Source organism: Camelina sativa, chromosome 11, assembly GCF_030686135.1.
Source record: "Camelina sativa cultivar CO46 ecotype springtype chromosome 11, ASM3068613v1".
In the NCBI taxonomy this organism is placed as follows: Eukaryota; Viridiplantae; Streptophyta; class Magnoliopsida; order Brassicales; family Brassicaceae; genus Camelina; species Camelina sativa.
The window spans coordinates 41,039,457-41,062,330 of record NC_141890.1 but is presented as its reverse complement, the minus strand read 5'-3'; the positions used below and the strand labels follow the sequence as shown (position 1 = coordinate 41,062,330).

At 32.5% G+C, this 22,874-nt stretch overlaps 5 protein-coding genes and 1 pseudogene across 5 annotated transcripts; all 6 read right to left on the bottom strand.

The window, feature by feature from the left end:
* Positions 1–37: 37 nt before the first annotated feature.
* On the bottom strand, positions 38–2,559 carry LOC104725603 (pentatricopeptide repeat-containing protein At5g50990). The gene is made up of 2 exons (XM_010444278.2): positions 2,310–2,559; positions 38–2,078 (listed from the first exon to the last, which is right to left on the bottom strand). The coding sequence occupies exons 1-2, from the start codon at positions 2,392–2,394 to the stop codon at positions 559–561; spliced, it is 1,605 nt and encodes a 534-aa protein (XP_010442580.2). The 5' UTR covers positions 2,395–2,559; the 3' UTR covers positions 38–558.
* A 100-nt stretch (positions 2,560–2,659) lies between these two features.
* On the bottom strand, positions 2,660–5,717 carry LOC104725602 (uncharacterized). The gene is made up of 8 exons (XM_010444277.3): positions 5,263–5,717; positions 4,898–5,183; positions 4,652–4,808; positions 4,513–4,557; positions 3,838–4,003; positions 3,330–3,694; positions 3,059–3,241; positions 2,660–2,967 (listed from the first exon to the last, which is right to left on the bottom strand). The coding sequence occupies exons 1-8, from the start codon at positions 5,620–5,622 to the stop codon at positions 2,832–2,834; spliced, it is 1,698 nt and encodes a 565-aa protein (XP_010442579.2). The 5' UTR covers positions 5,623–5,717; the 3' UTR covers positions 2,660–2,831.
* A 660-nt stretch (positions 5,718–6,377) lies between these two features.
* Positions 6,378–8,352, bottom strand: LOC104725601 (cytosolic Fe-S cluster assembly factor NBP35). Its single transcript, XM_010444276.3, has 3 exons — positions 8,148–8,352; positions 7,930–8,031; positions 6,378–7,515 (listed from the first exon to the last, which is right to left on the bottom strand). The coding sequence occupies exons 1-3, from the start codon at positions 8,182–8,184 to the stop codon at positions 6,605–6,607; spliced, it is 1,050 nt and encodes a 349-aa protein (XP_010442578.1). The 5' UTR covers positions 8,185–8,352; the 3' UTR covers positions 6,378–6,604.
* An 850-nt stretch (positions 8,353–9,202) lies between these two features.
* Positions 9,203–16,116, bottom strand: LOC104725600 (fumarate hydratase 2-like). The gene is made up of 17 exons (XM_010444274.2): positions 15,850–16,116; positions 15,647–15,764; positions 15,410–15,559; positions 11,966–12,076; positions 11,748–11,831; positions 11,310–11,408; positions 11,178–11,228; positions 11,036–11,085; positions 10,861–10,942; positions 10,620–10,714; positions 10,470–10,536; positions 10,340–10,390; positions 10,143–10,238; positions 9,949–10,047; positions 9,815–9,844; positions 9,648–9,713; positions 9,203–9,527 (listed from the first exon to the last, which is right to left on the bottom strand). Exons 1-17 carry the CDS (start codon positions 16,011–16,013, stop codon positions 9,441–9,443), a joined length of 1,500 nt encoding a protein of 499 aa, XP_010442576.1. The 5' UTR covers positions 16,014–16,116; the 3' UTR covers positions 9,203–9,440.
* Positions 16,117–19,580: 3,464 nt separating this feature from the next.
* LOC104728780 (fumarate hydratase 1, mitochondrial-like) lies at positions 19,581–20,638 on the bottom strand. Its single transcript, XM_087473315.1, has 7 exons — positions 20,572–20,638; positions 20,436–20,486; positions 20,248–20,343; positions 20,060–20,158; positions 19,945–19,974; positions 19,795–19,860; positions 19,581–19,676 (listed from the first exon to the last, which is right to left on the bottom strand). Exons 1-7 carry the CDS (start codon positions 20,575–20,577, stop codon positions 19,590–19,592), a joined length of 435 nt encoding a protein of 144 aa, XP_087329441.1. The 5' UTR covers positions 20,578–20,638; the 3' UTR covers positions 19,581–19,589.
* LOC147935237 (fumarate hydratase 2-like) lies at positions 20,615–22,732 on the bottom strand (annotated as a pseudogene).
* Between the last annotated feature and the right edge of the window lie 142 nt (positions 22,733–22,874).

Below are 22,874 nucleotides of genomic sequence, written 5' to 3'. Positions count from 1 at the left end.
ATATTTGATATTAGAGTTTTGTTTTTAAGAGAAGGAATTGAGTTTTGGCAACAAGATGTTGCAAATACCTTTTGTATAAACAACTATAAAGGAATATAATATAAGAAGTAGGTGAATATAAATAACAATCCGACCTTAGCTCAGTTGGTAGAGCGGAAGACTGTAATTGTTTGTAACAGATAACCTTAGCTCAGTTAGTTTTTATTTTTCACCCCTATACCCTCTGATCCAGGACACAACTGCCAAATGACTTGGATATAATGGTAAATCACCTGTTTAACTACACTAATTATTCCAAATTGGTCCTAAAATTTTTAATTTCCCAACATCATCAACCTCCCAAAACTTTCAACAGCAAAGACCAAATCGATGAGATATTCAAAGATATTTCAGAATGTATCTGATTACTCAGCTCCATGTCTTCAAGACAATGTACCATAAAACCTGAAACTGTGCTTTAAAAGTTCCAGCCGTGTTTGGTTTCTTGATCGTTCCCCTTTACGAGTTTGTGAACAAAGAATGCAGATAAAAATAGCGTTTGTAGCCTATATATCTCTTTTACCAATAATCTCTGCAAGAACACAACCCATCTTCAAACCTATGAAACCGTATCCGATCCCGCACTATAACCACTCTATTCAACAACTTCGACACTTGTTTTATCCAGTTGTGGCAATCACTGCACATCCGTATATTCTTCTGGATTCTAATTTCTGATCCTGGACTACTCTTCAAGATCACATACGCCAACGCGAGCTTTTCACTGTGGTAATTCAAGTTCTCTTCTTTCTCTTCTTCAGAGACATCCATCAACACCAAATCAGTGTCAGACACAAACCCTTCAGACTTAGTTCTCTGTATCAATCCTTCTAATACTTTGTATATAGCCTTTGTTTCTATATGAGATGTATCTCCTGCTTTAAACCGATGTATCACACCTCCAAATTCCACCCAACTCTTTCCTTTGGCTTTACGGATTCCTTCTTTAGTCATCAACTCTCTGACCTTTTGAGCGCTCTCCCATTTCTTCGTGGAGCTATAGATGTTCGAAAGCAACACATAGTCTCCACTCTTTGCCTTTGAAAGGTTCTGTATCGCGATTTCTCCTAGCTCAGGGTTCTTGTAAGTTCTGGAGGAACTAAGAAGAGACCTCCATATCACTACATCTGGCTCGATAGGCATTGACTCTATCAACTCATACGCTTCTTTGACCCGTCCTGCTCTGCCTAACAGATCAACCATAGCACCGTAGTGCTCTAACTTTGGCTGTATTGAAAATCGCTGACTCATTAGACCAAAGTACTCTTTCCCTTCTTCAAGCAAACCGCAATGGCTACACGCTGTTAAAACCCCAAGAAATGTTATCGAGTCTGGTGAAACATGTTCTGCTTCCATCTCTGAAAACACTCTGATTGCTTCAGTGGCTAGTCCATGAGTAGCAAAACCAGTGATCATCGCATTCCAAATCGATACATCGCTCCGTTCAACACTATAGAAAACCTCCCTCGAAGTTTCTATATCTCCACACTTTGCATACACATCAACAAGTGCAGAAGACAATATTGTATTAAGTTCAATCCCAGCGTCAATCATCAGAGAATGCACCCACTTTGCATGGTGCAAGTCTCCAAGCCGGGCACAAGCAGCTAAAGCGGAAGCGAAACTGAACTTATTCGGTTTAATATCCGAAAACCTAAGCATAACCTTAAGAGTTTTCAAAGCTTCTTCGTACTGAACATTTCTGACATAACCACCAATCATCAAGTTCCAAGTAATCACATTCTGATCACTAGCGTTACGAAGAACCTTCTTAGCCAAACCGGACTCTCCGATTTTCATAAGACTCTCAATGATTAGGTTCGTGTTACAAATACCAGGAGACAAAGAGAGGAACCAAAGAAGAAGCCGGCGAGCAAAATATGAAAGGTTGCAGCGTCTGTAAGCTGCAACCATGGAGACAAGAAGAGATGGATATGTCCCATATCCAAGTTTAAAGATCTGAGCATGTGCTTGAAGAACACATTTAGAATTTGAAGGAGCTTTGCATGATTCAAGAACTTGTTTCAACATCCGATGATCTACAAGCAAAAGCATGAAACTTTATAGAGTGAATTGTAGCCCAATTGGCAGCGACAAATCGAATAATCAAATCTTAGTCACCAAATAGTCCCAAATTACAAAAAGAGAGAAACTTTAAACACAAACCAACCCAAAAAGCTATGGAAACTGGAGATTGATGATAATTAAATAAACCCCAGACATGGAATCTACAGAAATGTCTGATTCGGATATAAAGAAGAAACTTTTACCAGTGAGGTTTGAAGCGGATGATGAGGAGAGAGAGGTGACGCAGAATCTTCTGATTCCGGGGACGTTAGTGGAGATTCTCTTCATCTCTCTTAAACCCTTTCGCTCTCACATGGAGGAGGACAGCTAAAATCTCAAATTAGAGCGATTTAGAATTTGGAGGTTTCGTTTTCTATGTTTTCGCCAAAAGGTTGAATTTTTATTACGTTTTTTTTTGTTCTTTCTTTCTGAAGTAAAGTACTGTACTGTACTTGGTAAATCAATACATACTTGTGAAATCACGATTTCTAATGGCTCATTTGACAAAGCCAATTCACGGCAAAGCAGCAGTAATGTTTAAATAAACGAATCATTTATAAAATTGAATGTAAAGCTTTTTATTCAATCCACATGTAAATGATGTTTTATGCCTAAAACTAAAATTGGTATGAATGATGACTGATAAAATATTACGCCACCTTAACCCCTGTATACTCAGTTAATAAAAGATATGAAGAATACAGACATGTTAGAGGTCAAAAGTTTCATGAGATCTTGTGCAGACCAATGTTGAGATCAGAAGATATTGAGATGAGAAGTGGCTGAGAGTAATGCCATTCCGCTTTAAACACTCGTTTCTGATGCGCTTTTATTGATTGTGCTGGCTTACGAGCATTGTACCTTCACCACAAGTGTAACAACAATACCATAAATCACAAAATTAATGTAAAGAAATCTATCTTTATTTAACCCAAATGAACAGAGATGTTACCTGATGTCAAACACATGGATGACCGGGTCGACTGAGCCAGAGGTTATGTATAAACCATCAGGAGACCAAGACTGATTTATCAAAGCTGATTGTGATTCACTGCTGTCTTGCTTCCACCCAAACGAATGGAGTTCTGTTTTCCTTAACCTGATATCAAACAGTCGAAGCTGTTTCTCGGGTTCCCTGACATTACAATGCCAAGAGTCTTCTTCGTTAGTGAAAGGTACCTAGCAAATTTGGTAAATCATATTTGACAAGTTCTTCTTCTTACCCTGACTGAACCATGAAAAGATTGAAGTCACAAGGATTGGAGAGAACGCTCATGCACTTATAGTCTATTTGATGCTTGTAGTCTGCTCTACCAACTTGAACATCAAACCCGCATATTCTCTTGTCTGCACCAACTGATAAAACAACGTTCTTGTTCCTCATCCCGTCCACTCCCATTACAGCAGCTGAATGTAGATTCCTGTGTAAAGGTTTCGACTTCCATTTGTTTTCTTCATTATCACTCTCGTTCCATAGTACAACAGCATGATCACTTCCTCCGGTGACAAAGCATGTATTTTCCCAAGGCATGAACTTTATGTTGTTGATAATCCCTTTTACGTGGGGTTTATTTTCCAGGAAAGTAACCTTCACCAACACAAAAAGAAAAGTACCTAGTTTGAGATACTTTCCAAAAGCAAAATACTAGTGTGTTGCGTTGTCTTTGTCTTTTTTTTTTTAAATCAGCAACGTCGTGAAGTTTCAAATAATGTGGTGTAGAAACATCTTACCCCGCGTGTCTTGTTCAAATTTAAGATCGATATCTGAGAATCACCATCGTCTGCTGCGTATACAGAGAAAAGGGTGTTCCCAGATGGGTGCCAGGCCATATCTTCTGCCCATCTCCTTTGTTTTCGAGACAAACAGTCAGTGGTACTAAGCAATGATGCAGCCAATCTGCCAATTAAATTAACCGCAAATCAATAGAAGATATCAAAACATATATATTTCCTACATAAAAGCTACCTAATTTGGATGGAACGTTTAAATTATGATCTATATCAAACATTGGCACAATTGCTACATACGTTCTGTTAACTTAATATACTAAACCCATCTAACAAACTTATTCCATTTGTTTAATCCTTCTGTTTAGTATAAAAACAATATAGACAACAAAAACAACACCCAACTATGATGAACCAAAGCAGTTGGGTGTATATGCTTTCCATTTAACTTTAAGCAAGGGGCACCGTTTGAGTTCTGATGTCAATACATATAATTCTATCTAAATCTGAGGCCATAAACCTAAAGATAAATCCTTAATACAAATAGCTACAAGTCATCATTTTTGTCACGTACCGTGAGCTTCCCTGCACTAAATCTCACTTCAAGTAAGAGGCTAGTCACAAACTAATATCAATACAGTACATTGACACAGGGAACAAAGTGGGAGAAAAACTCACCTTCCAGGCTGCAGTTGCCATAAACTGACCATGCCATCCAGAGAACTTAATGATACAAGAAAACATAAAGACAGATCAGATTTTACAGAACCCATGTTTTACACCCAACAGCAGACTAATGGGTCGTGTAGTCATGTACCTTGTTGCAAACAGCTGCTCATTTACAGGACACAAAATCAAGCTTCTTAATTTCCTCTTGTGCTGACTAGAGATCTGATTGCTGGTATGACACTTGATTGTAGTTGGTGAAGAGTTTCTAGCGATCAACCGAATCAATTCCTTGTGCTCCTTTTGCTCTGCAATAACAAAGACACAACAAAACCAGTCAACACTAAAAGAAGCCTCAAATATATATACGAAAAACTAATGTTCAAGAAGTGCTTACCAAATTTCCTCTTCGTCCCTCTATCTTTAACATTAGGACTGTCACGAGATGGTTCAGATTTTGGCTTCACAACAACAGTCTTAGCCTTAGAGACACTACTAGCACTACTAGTTCTAGGATGATCAGAGCTATCACAGGGCCTTAAAGTCTTGCTAGGTGATGGAGACGCATAGTCTTCACTCACATTCCTTAAAGTCTTCAATGGTTTAGATGGAACTGAAGAAACTCCACGAAGTTGAGCTAACTTAGCTTTTGAATTCTGTAAACTTCTCTCTGCTTCAATAAGCTGAAGAAACCCACCGATCAATCAAATCACTGAAACGAAAAAAAATGTAAACTTTGAGGAGGGGGAGAGAGAGAGAGACCTTGGTTTGGTAATTAGATATGTGATGGTTGATACGCTCGATTTCATTAGAACGATGCTCTACTAAAGCGACAAGTACTTCTTCTTGCTCATCTCTATAAGAGACATTAGCTTCTTCTTCTTCTTCTTCTTCTTCTTCTTCTTTGAGTTTGGGTTTCTTAGGGTTCCCGGGAAGCTCGCTCATTTTCTGATTTCCAAAACTTGTGGGTGGGATTGGTTCTTGTGCCAAAGACAAATTGGGATCTGATCGTCTCTTTGTCTGATTTTCAACAAAATTGTGCTTTTTATTCAGAAACTCCTCCTCCTCACGTGGAGAATTGTAGCAATTGAAAAGAACACTATATTTAGAAAGATTAAACATAAAAAAAAAAAAAAAAAAAAAAAAAAAAAAAAAAAAAAGTATGTAAAAGTTTTAGAGATGAAAATAAAGTAAATAAAATAGCCTAATTTTAGAGTGAATGGAGATCTAATAACATAAATCTATATATCTTGACAATTAATACAAAAATAGATAAATAGCTTTAATGAAAAAAAAAAAAAAAGAATGTCACTTGATATCAAATAAAAAAGAAAAGAAAAGAATGTCAGAATTATAGTTAATCAGTTATAAGAATAACTAGTATTTTTGACAAAAAAAAGTATTAGTATTTATTAAAATTACTAATCAGAAAGATAAATTTTTAATTTAATAATAGAATACATTAAATTAAAAGAGGCATCTTTTCGATAATTTAATAAATAGAGGATCATCTTTTTCATGTAAAATTTAGCATTGTGGTTAGACGTTAAGAAAAAGAAAAATTGAACATTTTGTCACCAAAATTAATATGACTACAATACCAAATTTGGTGTTGTGGTTGGAGGTGCTTTAGATTTATGAACTCTTTTGGGACACAATTTTATCTGAAGGTTCCATAATTAAGAGAAACAAAGAAGGTCATATGATTAGATACATATGACCTTAATTCTTATAAACCTTGTTATAAACTAACTTATTTGGATAGATATACAAAATACAAAAATTTATTCGCTTTCGGATACTTTTTTTTTTTCTTTTCGGATACATATATCAACTTTTTTCAGTTAGATTCAACCTTGTTATAAACTAACTTAATATTTGGTTTAATTTTGGATCAATTTCATTCATCTAAACTCAACAAGACTTTATGGGTTCAACCTCATTATAAAAGTCTTAGTCGACATGTGAAACAAAACAACGCCTGTAACTTACACAAACAGCCTATAACTTAACCACAACCCCGAAAAGAAAAGATAAAAGCATTGTCTGTTCACAGAACTGACCAAAAGTGTTAAAATGATTAACTTCTTCTTCTTCTTCTACTTCACTCGGTCATCACTGTCGAAGGAACAACTTTCTCTATGATGCTTTTAAGCGCGGGTGCACTAACAGACTTGTTATCCTCAAAGCATGACTTACCTTGTTCAGCTGCTTTGCAAAGCTGTGGATCCAAAGGAACCTTCCCAAGAAATGGTATTCCCATTTCCCGACACATTCTCTCTGCACCACCTCCGCTGCTGTCAAACACTTCGCTGCAAGCCACGATGTTGAGAAGCTCTGGTGCATGTTCTCTTAGGCAAGAGATTACGTCTTGGGTTACGTCACTGGAGGAGCCAGTTTCTGTCAGCAGCTTCATGAATTTGACATCCTTCAACGGTTGAGACAAACCACTCATGTTCTCTACGACTCCTAGCACAGGGACTCCAACTTTCTTGCAAAAGCTCACTTCTTTCCTGACATCAATCAAAGAGACTTCCTGAGGTGTCGTGACAATGATGGCACCATCGATTCCCGAGGGTAGAAGGTACTGGACGATGGAGATGTGTTCATCTGAGGTTCCTGGTGGGGCATCAACCACGAGGTAATCAATTTCTCCCCAGTAGACGTCTTTTAAGAACTGTTTGATAAGACTATTCTTGCGTGGGCCTCTCCAGATCACAGCCTCATCAGAGTTGGGGAGCATGAAACCTATGGACATGACACCAAGGTTGTCTTCCACATAAACCGGGGACCAACCAAGGTTACTCTGGTGAATCTCTTGCCCTTCAAGACCTAACATTTTTGGAATGCTTGGACCACATATATCAATGTCCATCAGACCTACTTGATGGTCCATACCCGCCAGGGCAAACGAGAGCTGAGCTGAGAAAGTGCTCTTACCAACTCCACCTTTGCCAGACAAAACCAGAATCTTGTGCTTAACAGTGCTCATTCTCTCAGCTATGGCAACCAAATCTACACAAAAACAGAAAACGTCAGCCTAGATACCCCCGCATAAGTTCAACCAGTAACCAAGTGAATCTCCAACTCAAACACATACAGATATGGAGCTTAAATCAACATAAGCATTATCATCATCACATGGTGACTGGTGTTACACTCTCAACAGATCATTATAGAGCAAGTAAAAGGAAGTCACAATTCCAAATAGAGCTATTTTAGAGTTTCAAAAGCCTAGATACTAATCTATTATAAACCTTCAAAATAAGAAACAGATACTGAAGCAATCGAACATGTATGATGTACGAAGATACAAGCTCATATACAAACACATCGACACAAAACCCATCTCAATTTGGCTAAGAGGAAACTTGTGAGATGAATCCTAACTATGACTCAAAAACAGAGACACTCAAGTAAAAATCGAACCTGGATCAGGTCCCTTAGGAGCAGTAGCACAAGCTTCCTGATTAGGGCAACCTGCACAAGAATCTGACTTTCCAGCAGTTTCCGATTGAGGACCTGGGCAATCTATTATTCACCACCAACCAACCAAACAAACAAACAAGAACGCAAATTAGGTTAAACCCAGAAATAAGAACGCATGAAGCTATAAGAAAATTTGAAAAAGGACAGATTTTGCTTACGCTCGTTGGCGTCCTCTGGAATATCTATGTTCTCCATGTTGTCGACCTGTGGTTTCTTAATTGGTTCCTCGAACTCGAAGGGCTCTTCTCTGCTTAAGGGGGGCGATGGTTTGAGAGAGAGAAGTCGAAAGACGAAGAAGAAGAAGAAGAAGACGAAGACGCGTATGATGATCGATTTGGTCGGTACAATTTGATTGATACAAAGCCCATTGGACTCCCATGGGCCTTATGACCAATTCATATATTGATAAAATGTCACAAAACACATAGAAATGAACATATGGAACCAAAAAAGGAACATATATTAAAATTCATTTTTAGTTTAAACAAAATAAAAAATTATGTTTTTAATAATATTTCAATATTATAGTATAATATTTATCATATTTTCACAATATAGTAACAGGAAAAATATTTTTGATATGATTATCATGTTAAATTAATCTTAAGGATTTATTTGAAAAATTGTATGAATAGTAAAATAAATTTAGGAGATGTTTACATTGTAAACAAAAACTAAAAAATATTTTAAGTTACTCTTAAAATTTTTATTGTAGGCTAGTATTAATTATTATTATTTAACTCGAAATATATAAAATTTAATTCACAAATTTTATTTTAAAATCAAATATAAACTTCATTATATATACATTAAAAGTAATATTAGTATTTTTCATTGAAATTTGATTTATAGAATATTTAATATATTTTACAAGATATTGTTATTGTTTGGTTACCAATTATTATTTTCTTCCTTCTCAGCATCTTTTCAGTTCATTTTTCAAAAATTGCTTATTTCATTTCACATTTTTCTTTCATTTTTTTGTTCTTCTAACCATTAGAATGTATAGTGTAATCTTTTTTTTGAATTGAATGTAAAATTAATTCAAACCCAAAAACTGTGTATACAATGACTGTTACGTATAGCTGAATTTTCTGAGCAAGACCGAACTAGTGAGAAAAAGATCTACAACTTGTTTAGGCTAAGTAGGTCGAGTGGCAAACCATAAGGCAAGCCCGTCGTCATAAGAGTAGTCTCCTTGATTGTGGATTGAAGTGAATCTGTTGTGAATGTATAGTGTAATCAAAGTTGATTATTGTATTTATATATATCCCAAACAATACAACTTGACATTTTGGTACCTTTTATTAAAAAAGTTGTACTACACTATGACCACATGACTCTTTAACATATGTATTTACAAATCACATCACAAATGTAATATAAAAACACACACACATCACTTAGTAGTAAACTAGTAATTGATGAAGCTATCGGCTCCATTATAATGTTTAATCAGATGGGCCAAGCATCTTCTCGGGAACAACAAGAGTATCAAACTCTTCCGAAGTAAGAACACCTAAATCCATAGCTGCAACCTGTATAATAAAAATTAAAGCCAGATTTAGGGACCTTATTATATGCATCAATTTCAGTTGTGTCTCTAAAAAACGATTTATTTTGTTATGAATCTTTTATATATTTTGTTGTTTAATTACCTTCAATGTACATCCTTCTCTGTGAGCTCTCTTGGCAACTGCTGCAGCATTGTCATAGCCGATTTTCTAGTATAAGAAAGAAGACAAGGATCCGAGAGAAATTAGCATTGTGGTTTATATATTCAATGATGACTTGACAAATAAGTTAACTATTTGGAAAGACTTACAGGATTCAATGATGTCACAAGCATAAGAGACTAAAAAGAAATACATAAAATAAAGGAATTAATTAGTTCCTATAAATCATTTCCGCAATTGGATAATTTTAAGAAATAAATGATCGAGACCTGAAGAAGCCTACCTCGTGCAATAGCCTTGAGATTCTTTCTCTGTTGGCCTTAATGCCTCTCACACAGTTTTTCTCAAACGAAGCTGAAGCATCTGCTAGTAATCTAATGGACTGTATCAAAGATGTGAGATCAAATGGTTAGGATTGACATATTTTATATATATATAATAAAAGAAAGAGATGCACAATGAAAAGAGTATAAGTACATGTAAGAGAGCATGTGCTATCACCGGCTTGAATACGTTCAATTCAAAATGGCCATTTGACCCACCAATTGTCACAGCTACATGGTTTCCCATAACCTAGAAACGATGCAACCCATAGAGTGATCAGGAACAAGACAACCTTAGCTATGTAAAAACTATACGTCAGTAAATCTTTTAATTTGATGAATGGAACTTACTTGAGCACAAACCATAGTCAAGGCCTCACACTGTGTAGGATTCACTTTTCCCTGAGAATCAAAAATTGTTAATATAAAGGGATTAAAAAGTTTATGGGTATAGGAGAAAATAGGAAAAATGCATTCATACAGGCATAATACTGCTTCCTGGCTCATTTTCAGGTAAAGAAAGTTCACCAAGACCACATCTTGGGCCACTATATGAAAACATGATAGAAACATTAGAAAACATTATACATCTTGAAGAAAGAAAGAAAGAAAAAAAATATAAGATACGTACCTTCCAAGAAAACGTATATCATTAGCGATTTTCATCAAAGATGTGGCGATTGTGTTAAGAGATCCACAGGTTTCAACACAAGCATCGTGTGCAGCCTGTTAAAAGCAGAATAACGTAACAACTGTTTTCATATATTTCATTTAAACGGATCAGTATGGTAAGGAACCCAAAGCAAGAGCTAGGGAGGAGTTTGGACATGGATAATGATGATGTGATTGATGAAGGTGGTTTAGAGACTAACCAAAGCTTCAAACTTATTTTCAGCAGTGACAAATGGCAAGTCTGTTTCTTCAGCAACTGCAGCAGCTATCTTTACATCGAACCTATACATATATATATTACTATTGTTACTAATAGTGGAATAAGAGGAGATAAACTTGGGATGCTAATAATATTAGAAATCAGTTATACCGTACCCTTTCTTAGTGTTTAATCCGGTCCCAACAGCGGTTCCACCTTGCGCAAGCTGGGACAAACATTTCTAACAAGTTTAGAGCTCTATAAAATTGAAGAAGTACATGACATCAGATCTTCTAAAGGTATCATTAATTTCCAAACCTGATAGATGCGAGGTAGAGTACATGCGACTCTATGAAGTCCATACTTAACCTACAATTATCAGATCTTAACTTTAAAAAATATTTCTCACTTTTGTTAAGTAAGGATAGAAAACAGAAACAAATAATTTACTTGAGTAGCATATCCGCCAAATTCTTGTCCTAGTGTCAAAGGTGTAGCATCTTGAGTATGAGTTCTTCCAATTTTCACAATATCTTTGAACTCGAAGGACTGCGAGAAACCAAACAGGATGAGATCGATCAGTTTAAAAGATGTCAGAATGGAGAGAAAATAGACTCTGACGTTAGAGTACATATACAATATAAATGTGACAAGGACTATATATTTCTAGAAAAGTGGGATTAAAATAACAAAATGTCAAGGTCCGAACATGTAAAGTTGCAACACATATAGAGAGCTTTAAAATATTAAATGGTACCGCAATGAACTGAGGTCAAAAGTGGTTAGTTAGTCAAACTAAGTTTCATGTTAAAATAGTAGTGAGTTGCAATATATAGCGACTACATGCATCAACTGTGTCACTTGAGAAAGAAGGTAATAAGGTCCGACCTTAGACACCAAAGTGCTATGCAAAATTTTCAAACTAGGAATCAGCCTCGAAGTAATCTCAGTAGCAGCTGCAATGTGCATGACCTAGACAAAACCAAAATAACAGGACAGTCTAATTAAGTAGTAGTACTTGACAATAGGAAGGACAAGGAAAGCAATTCAACGATATTTAAAATCATGCAAAGTTATTGGTAATGGAAATGCAAACCAAAGCTTACAGTCGGGAAAGTGTCATTAGAAGATTGTGATCTATTCACATGGTCGTTTGGGTGCACAATTTTTTCACCTCTTTTATGACCAAGAATCTCAGCTGCTCTATTAGCAATGACCTGTCAAGAGCACACACAAAACTTCATTACCTCACAAACATTTTCTTGTAGCACATAAGAGCGACTCCAACCACATGCCAAGTTTAGTGTTGAAATAACACCAAATTTTCTGTATAAAAAACATAAAAATAAACAACAACAAATTCGGTGTCACAATATTTCATTTTTTCATCTCGTACCACAACACCACATCATACACTAAAAAAATATATATATTTTTATTATTAAATCAAAGAGTTTTTTTATATTTTTAATAGATACTAAATATTCATATAAGACTAATTATAATTAATTATAAGATTACAATGATAGTAAAAGTAATATTTTGTTTAAATTAATATTTCATATTATTAATAATTAAAGTTCATAATAAAGATACAAAAAGTTTGATATATAGAACCACACCATACAAAATTTGATATATAGAACCAAAACCATAATTTAATTATATTATTAAACGGAAAAACACAAATAAAATAATACATATGTTTGTAGCGTTTTCTATATAGTGCCACACCATACATTTTTTTTTTAATGAAAGTGCCACACCATATTTGGTAGAATACAGTTCATAAAACACTAAAAAGAGTTATGTTGTCATTGAATTTGTCATTCGATCGGTTGGAATGAATTTAATATGATATTGATAATGTTGTGGCATTCCATATATTGGAGTTTCTCTATTAACGGACCAACGTGAATAAAAAGTTTTTTCTAATCCAAAAGTCAAAAGTTTTCCCGTTTAATAATATAATTAGATTAAGATTTTAGCACGGTTAAAAATCATTTTATTTATATTGTAATTTTATATAAAATATAATTTATGTAATTGTTTTTAAAAGTTTTTTGGATAAAACATTATGCAATAAAATCATTGCTAAATATGATGGCTTGAAAAAAGACACATATTTTGTAAGTTTTATATTGTTAATGATTTTGGATAATTATCCGTGCTATAACACTGGTTAAATTTGATTTTATACAAAATTTTGTATATTTTATATTTTAAAATAAAATTTTAATATATTGTATTAGTTATATATGTGAAGTTATTTCAACAATGTATATTCTACATGATGACTTGAATGTCATTATAAGACATAATTTTGTAAATTTGAATTTAAATATTCAAATTTTGACCCGTTCTTCAATAAAAAGTATAATTCAATAAATATTATTTTTAAAGAATAATATTACTAAAGCTTGGAAATTTTATAGATTGAACAATTTATATTTATTTTTTTAAATTCAGCTTATGGTATATCCGGAAATAAAACTATTTTTTAATTATAATAAATAATATGATAATTTATTTGTTTCACAAAATAGACTTATATATAAAAATGAGAGGTGAAGTATAATGATAATTAACAAATTAATATGTTAAGTTAGATATCGAAAGATTTTATTTGATGAATAATTTAATAAAAAAATTAATATGGTAAGTTAGATGGTATGATTCTTTAAAATATTTTTTTTAAGACTTTCGGTATAACATATTTATAACCAATTAATCTATCATTAATGTATAAACTATTTGTAACCTAACTTATTAAAATTATTTAGTCTACAAAACAATGTTGTGTACTTCATTTTATAGAAGTAAACCTTTTCTAATCCAAAAGTCAAAAGTTTTTTTTCCCTGTAAAATGTGCAACCAATCTTGCATATATACTCTAATTAATAAATTAAAGTATTTTATGAGTAATAAAACATCGAATACTTAAAGCAAAAATAGTTGATGAATGATGATGTTTATTTTTAAAATAGTATTGCATCAGAAATTGTTTAAGCTATTTTCTACATAAAAGAATAAAATATACTTAGTCCTAATTAGAATATCTCTAATTCATTCGACAAGACCTATTTAAAGAACAAATATCAAAAAAAAAAAAAGAACAAATATCAAAACCGAATTTTTCGCTGTTATCTATAATATTAAGTTAAAAAGTAGATCAGATGACATTTTAGTAGTTAAGTACTTATTAGAATAATATGCATATGGTTAGTTGTTGACTTGATGTACTCCTTTAATTTTACTTAATTAACTATTTGTCATCTATGCATATATTTTATTAACATCATTTGGTTTTAATATATAAATAAAATACTTAAGTCTATGCAAAAGCGAGTAATTGATATCTATCATTGGTTAAAAAAATTTAGTCTATACTCTACCTTTCGGAGAATTGGTAAAAGAAAATGATATTAAAATCGAGCAAATAATTTTAGAGGAGGAACGTTCAATGTTGACATAAAAAAATTTAATGAGTGTATTTATCAATTTTTTCGTGTTAGATTTAATTATTGTTCTTGAACACAATTTGAATTTTCATTTGACATTCGGAAGAGATAATAAGAAATCCATAACTAATAAAATTCAAAATGACAAGCCGTTAGATATTGTTAGGGAAAATCACGTTTTAAACTTTCAAAGTGTCACTAGATAGCACTTTAAACCTCGAGATAATTTCACTAATACTATAAATTTTTAAAATGATGTCACTAACACTTTGAACCTTTAAAATGATTTTACTAATACTTTAAACCTTAAAACTAATTATCATTTTTGTACCATCATAAAAAATAACAGAATAATAATATTCGTCAACGTGAAATAGTTAAACTATGTTGGTTTAATTTAAATTTTAATTAGTTTTCGTTTTTATAAATAAATAAAAAGATAAAAAATAAATTTGTGTTCATCTTCGTTATAGACAAAACTTTTACGACGTTACTCACATTATTAATCCTTTTAATAAATGCATCTCTACTGGATTATGATTCAAATCGATTGCCTTCTCATAGAAACGAATGAATATTCTAAATATATTGTCATCTTCAATTTTACATTTGTCAAATGTTTTAACCATACCTTTGGTTCTTCATTTTTTTCGTTTTGATGTATTTTTTTTTTTTTTTTATCAATCGTCATAAATAATTAAATTAATTAAATAAGTATTTAAATCAAACCAACATAGTTCAACTATTTCACATTGACGGATATTACTGTTTTGTCATCTTTCGTGACGGTACAAACAGAAAGTTAGTTTTAAAGTTTAAAGTGTTAGTGAAATCATTTTAAAGGTTTATAGTGTTAGTGAAAATATCTTAATGTTTAAAGTGCTACTCAATAACACTTTGAAAGTTTAAAACGTGGTTTTCCCGATATTGTTATGTTTAAAGCTATATATCTGTTTTTTAAGATAATATACGTATCATGTCGATTCAATATTTTGCCTCTAATCAAAAGTTTTTGGATCCGCCATTGGTAACACTTGTACGAGATCATGCATACAAAGTATATCTCCCCCAACACTGCAAAAATATTACCTCATTAGCGTTCATATTAGTCTGAGTGCCACTGCCAGTTTGCCATACAACAAGTGGGAAATGATCATTGAGCTTTCCCTCTGCTACTTCTTGTGCAGCTTTCATTATGGCTTCCCCAATCGTTGGGTCAAGACCATACTCCATGTTAACCTAAAACATCATCGTCAACTCATAAACCAAAACCAAAAAGCAAATTTATTACAGAGAGACTTTTAGACTTTTAATTAGTGCAAAAACCTTGGCAGCACATTTCTTCAAAACGCCAAAAGCTCGGACGATGGGTTCAGGCATCCGCTCGCGATCACCGCCTATATCAAAGTTCTGAAGCGATCTCTGCGTCTGAGCTCCCCATAATCTGACATACAGAACAACAAAAAGAATGTGAGAAAAATGTTTTACGTACGTCACACGGATCAGAATATTTTCGTAAAGATCCCAACTTATCGGAAGGAACTTGGATCGGCCCGAAGGTGTCCCTCTCTTCCCTAAACGACGTTGAATAATATCTACGTTGTTTTTCATCTTCTTCTTTCTTGAGGGTTACGTCTGCAACTTCAGATGGGGTTTTTTTCTCTCCTTCAAACTGCATTATCGAAATGGTCATGACTACTACTACTACAACTGCCACGTTGGGCCTCTTAAATGTGTAATTTTTCTCTTAATCGTCGTCATCTGATGTATATTGACATTTTCTTTGGTCGTGGCGTATTGTGATGGTTAATTTTCGTGGCTTATTATGGTTGGTTTTTAATGTCTTTGTCCAATGACGAAGCACTAGGCTAGTAATGAAACCGAAGAGACAAGTTTCATTTTCTTTTACAAAAATAATAATAAAACGTTTCATTTTATTTGTATAATTAGTTCCAGCACTAGCACGATCGACAATATGTTATTCCGACCATTATCTTTTATACGAGCATCAACCAAATATCTGGGACCAATCACAATAAACCACGATCGACAATATATTATTCTTACCATTCTTCTACACGTGCATTTATCAACCCAAAGGTGTGGGAACCAATGAGATGTTTTTAAAAAAAATCTATTTATAAAATGAAATCTATAAAATTATTTTTGCATGTGACTAATCGTTTTTTTGTTTAAAGAATGTGACAATTATTGTGGTGAACCAATTGGAAACTCTTGATGTTTTACCCACTATGTCTTGCCATCATAATCATATAGCTCTGTATATATTGAGTCATTTCGTGTGAACAGATTGAAATCTCTGACTAATTATTCTAAATGTTTTTAAATACAAAAAAAAAATGTATCTATTATCAAATACATAAATATATTATCAAATACATATATATATATATATATACATATTATATTATAGACATATATATCTTGACGTTATATCGCAACTAGGAACACGAGAAACAAATAAAATAGCAAGAGGGATGGCTTAGCTATCATCGCCAGCATCATATTGGATAATGAATCATCGAGCGCCAATGATATTTTAGTATTCGCATATAGATTTTTGTATCCCATAATATTAATTGTCTCTATAATGCATCTGGTCATATAGATGTAGGAATGGAACGGATAAAAAAATCTATATAATAATAACAATCTGAATAAATGCGAACAATAGTTACGATTTTACGTCACACATTTTCGTATAATATATACATATATATATTTTTAATTTCAACGGTTGTGTCTCTCTAAAAAGTTGTGTCTGTTAAATATAGAGTTGTGTCTCTTACAAACAGTTGTGTCTATTCAAATTTATATATAAATGACTTCTCATCATTGTATTCAAATTATCTTTAGTTTATATTTTTGATAGAAAATATTAACGGTTGCCTCTCTCTAAACAGTAAAAAAAATTAATTGCATGTTTTACAAAAAGTTGTGATTGTTCATTGTAACGGTTTTTTGTAAAGTTGTAACTGTTCATTGTAGAGTTGTGTTTATTCGAATATTCGTATCTTTTAAAATATATATATATATATATTTGTTTGTTTAAACTGTTTTTATTTTTTTGCCATCACACAAATTAATTTAAAATTTTAATATCAACAGTTTTTATAGATTTCTAAATTATTCTCTAGCATTCATTTTTTTAAAAGTAAAGAAACTCTTCCAATTCTTGATTTAACTAAAGATTTTTTGGAATGATGAATCTAATTTACAACTTTTAGTTAATTTTAAATATAAAAATTTAATGTCTATATATAATAGCAATCTGAATAAATGCCATCAAAAGTTGTGTTTTTTCAACCGTACCTTTTTGATATTTTTAAAAAAAATTTGTGGAAAATTTAAATTGTGTGTTTTACAAAAAGTTGTGATTGTTCATTGTTGTAAAGTTGCAACTATTCATTGTAGAGTTGTGTTTATTTTTTTTAGTTTTTTTTTTGGCTCAACATCAACTTTCATTCACCTAAATCATGTGACAAATTGTTGTGTTTATTCGAATATTCGTATCTTTTGAAATCTAGATATATTTGTTTTTTTGAACTGTTTTCACTTTTTTGTCATGACACAAAATAATATAAAATTTCAATATCAAAGTTTTTACAGCTTTCTAAATTACAATCTAGCATGCATTCTTTTAAAAGTAAATAAATTCTTCCAATTCTTGATTTAACAAAAGATTTTTGGAATGATGAATCTAATTTACAACTTTTAATTAATTTTAAATATAAAAATTTCATGAAAATACCTAGATCTCTAGCATGCATTCTTTTAAAAGTAAATAAATTCTTCCAATTCTCGATTTAACAAAAGTTTTTTGGAATGATGAATCTAATTTACAACTTTTTAGTTAATTTTAAATATAAAAATTTCATGAAAATATCTAGAGTTTTTTTCAAGAGTTAGATGGATTATGTAGTGAGTTTTTGAATTTGACTTTTCAATATGGTAATAAAGATGTCTTCTATTTAAAAGCAGTTTATATGGGTTATAAGGTGAAATCAAATGCAAACACAAACGGTTGTATCTGTTCATTGTAAAGTTGTGTCTTTTCACTATATTTTATTTATATATTTTCATCACAACTTTTCGGTTTAATAGGTGTGTCTATTTAAATAGTAATGTCTTTTGAACTCTATTTATATTTGTCTCTTCATCAGTAATTAACAAGTTTGTTGAAACAAATTTTCCATTTTATGTAGAATTTAAATAATTAAATATTAATATCTAATATTCAACGTTATTCTATAATTTAACTAAAATTTAAGAAATGATTATAGCAATAGAGAAGTTTAATACAACTTAATATAGAATTTAAAGTTAGGAATATTTTTATTGTAACTTTTGTTAAAAAATAGTTTAATATTCAAAAATAATAATAACAGTCTAAATAAATACGAACAACAGTTGTGACTTTGTTTAGTATTATTTGTAAGAAAATTTTTTTTATTCGGTTTTTTAAACTCAAACAGTTGTATCTGTTTATTTTAGAGTTGTGTCTTTTCACTTTATTTTATTCATATTTTTTCATCACAACTTTTCGTTCTATAAGTGTGACTATTTAAATAGTCATGTCTTTTGAACTTTCTATATATTTGTCTTTTCATCAATAACAAACAAATCATTGTTCATTGAAACAAATTTTCCATTTTATGTTTAATCTAAATAATTTGAATATTAATATCAAATATTCAACGTTATTTTATAATCTAACTAAAATTTTAGAAATCACTATAGCAATATAGAAATTTAATAAAACTTAATATAGATTTTATAGTTGCGTCTATTTATCATAACTTTTCGTTAAAACTATTTTGATTTTTAAAATTTATATTATTTTGTTTTAATTATAATTATTTAAAAAAATATATATTTACTTATTACAACCATTAGTTCAGTATTCTCAATTAGGATCACTTTGACATATTGATTTTTTTAATTGTAGTTTTACAATAATTTTTCATAATATATCTTATATTTATAATACTTTAAACAATGTTTTTACATTTCAATGATTTTATGATGTATAAGTTTAAATTTTATTTACTTTTTTCTAAAATATTTCCCCCGCGACATCGCAGGGGTCTGAGTCCTAGTTACTAATAATAACAACAGATACATATGTATTGAAAATACAATATGATACTTTTTTTACACACGAAAATAAAGTTTGCAACACACTTTTTGTAAAAGAGAAAGAGTACATCACTTTGTAATTGTTGAAGCTTTTGGCTCCATTATGATTTTAATCAGATGGACCAATCATCTTCTCGGGAACAACAAGACTATCAAACTCTTCCGGAGTAAGAACACCCAAGTTCATAGCTGCAACCTGTATGATAAATTAAAGCTAGATTTAGGGATCTTATAGAGAGCGACAAATATGTTGCCAACAAACTGATATAAACAAAACTTCTTTTCTTTTGCTGCAAATATTTATTATTGTTTACCTTCAGTGTACATCCTTCTTTGTGAGCTTTCTTGGCAACTGATGCAGCATTGTCATAGCCGATTTTCTAGTAAAGGAGATAAGCATTGTATGTATATTAATTTATCTGTAATCCTAATGTAAAAGAAAATAAAAATATTTGGAGACTTACAAGATTCAGTGATGCTACAAGCATAAGAGACTACAAAAGAATATAAGGAATTAGTTAATATTAGTCATTTCCATACATGTATAATGTTAAGACGAATAAGAAGAAGCCTAGATACCTCGTGCAATAGCTTTGAGATCCTTTCTCTGTTGGCCTCAATGCCTCTCACACAGTTTTTTTCAAACGAAGCTGAAGCATCCGCTACCGATCTGATGGACTGTAAACGACGCAAGAGATCAAATAGTTAAGATTGACATATTTTATATTTAAAAAAATATGTTTATATAATGAAAGAGATTAATGTACATGTAAGAGAGCGCTTGCTATCACTGGCTTGAATACATTCAATTCAAAGTGGCCATTTGACCCACCAATCGTCACAGCAACATGGTTTCCCATAACCTACAATGATGCAACTCAAAGAGTCAGGACAAGACAAACTTAGCTGATTAAATTTCTATGTCAGTAAGAATGTTTTGATGAATGTAACTTACTTGAGCACAAACCATAGTCAATGCCTCACATTGTGTAGGATTTACTTTTCCCTGAGAGAAATAATCAAAATGAATGAAAAGGAAAAAAGTATTGGCAGAGCATAAAAGACTAAATGGACTCTGCATTAATTCATACAGGCATAATACTGCTCCCAGGCTCATTTTCAGGCAGAGAAAGTTCACCAAGACCACATCTTGGGCCACTATATGAAAACATGATAGAAACATAAGATAACATATTACGTCTTGAAGAACCAAAGAAAAAAGAAAAAAGAAATAGATACGTGCCTTCCAAGAAAACGTATATCATTAGCAATCTTCATCAAAGATGTGGCGATTGTATTAAGTGATCCACTGGTTTCAACACAAGCATCGTGTGCAGCCTGTAAAAAGCAGAATAACTTAGCAGCTGATTTCATGTATATCGACCGTTCAGAAACAAATTGTATCACTGTATGGTGGGAACCCAGAGCAAAAGCTGGGAATGAGTTAAGACATAAAAGATGAAGGCGATTTAGAGGCTAACCAAAGCTTCAAACTTGTTTTCAGCGGTGATGAATGGCAAGTTTGTTTCTTCAGCTACTGCAGCAGCTATCTTTAAATCAAACCTATATAAAGAGACTAGTGTTGCCAATAGTGGACTAAGAGGAGATGAACTTGGGATGCTATAAATAAGATCAGGAATGAGATATACCCTTTCTTAGTGTTTAATCCGGTCCCAACAGCAGTTCCACCTTGCGCAAGCTGGCCAAATATGTTTAACAAGTTAGAGCTCTGTAAACATTGGAGAAGAGTATCCTCTAGTCTCTAGAGATATCATTTCCAAACCTGATAGATGCGGGGTAGAGTACATGAGACTCTATGAAGTCCATACTTAACCTACAATCATCAGATCCAAAATTTAAAAATCATTTCTTGATGGCTTGTATGATTTTCACTTTTGTTAGGCAAGGTAACACAAAATGAGAAAACAGAACAATGTTTTTTACTTGAGTAGCAATACCGCCAAATTCTTGTCCAAGCGTCAACGGTGTAGCATCTTGAGTATGAGTTCTTCCAATTTTCACAATATCTCTGAATTCGAATGACTGCCAGAAACCGAGTAAGATGAGACAACTTGTAAAACAAAAGTCAGAATGCAGAGCAAATAGATCGATTATGAAGTTTTAGTGAATGCATATGCAACATAAAATGTGACGAGGACTATATAAGGCTAGAAACTTAAATAACATAAGTTTCAACTGTCAGAAGATGTTCCTAAATGTAAATTCGCAAAGTATACAAAGCAACTCTCAAATATTGATAGTACCAAATTGAACTGAGGATCACAAGTGTTTCTTGACACCACTCAATTCAGAGCAATGCAAAATCTTCATGTTAAAATAATAAGATGTTGCAATTTAGCAACTAGATCAATTGTGTCACTTGAGAAAGAGTGGGAATAGGTCTGACCTATTCAATTTGGCTGCACTTAAATCAACTAAAATAACTGTAGAGTAGAAAAACCAAAGTTTAATTAAATGTTACGTACTTGAGTAATTAAAAAGCCGGGAAATGTTTAACATATATATTTTCAAATAATATATGGTTATATAAATCTGTTTATTATTTGTTTTGTGACCAGAACATATTTCCCCCTCACGTAGCATTTGCATGAGATCAATCCAACAAAACATGTCACCAATATTACTGCATGAGATGTTACCTCATTAGCATTCATATTACTTTGAGTACCACTACCAGTTTGCCATACAACAAGTGGAAAATGATCATTGAGCTTTCCCTCTGCTACTTCTTGTGCAGCTTGCATTATAGCTTCCCCGATCGTTGGGTCAAGACCATACTCCATGTTAACCTAAAAAAATCATCGTCAACTCATGAGCCAAAAACGAGAAAGGAAATTTACACAGAGACTTTGGTGCATTAAAACCTTGGCAGCACATTTCTTCAAGACGCCAAACGCACGGATGATTGGTTCGGGCATTCTCGCGATTGCCGCCTATTTCGAAGTTCTGAAGCGATCTCTGCGTCTGTGCTCTCCATAATCTGACATACAGAACAACACAAATAATGTGAGAAAAATGTTTTACGTACGTCAGGGACCAGAATGTGTTCGTAAAGATCTTAAGGTTCCGAACCTATCGGAAGGAACTTGGATCGGCCCGAAGGTGTCTCTCCTCCCTGAACGACGTCGAATAAGATATCCCTTGTTGTTCATCTTTTTGCTTGATGGTTACGTCTGCGACTTCACATGCGTTTTTCTTCTCTCCTTCAAACTGCATTATCAAAGAGGCCATGGCTACAACCGCTAGCTAGCAACTTCGGGACTTTTTAACGTGTGTTATATTTTTCTCTTAATCATCATCATTCCTATTTATTGACATATTCTTGGTTCTACAATGTCTTTGTCTAATGGTGGAGCACTGGGCTAGTGATGAA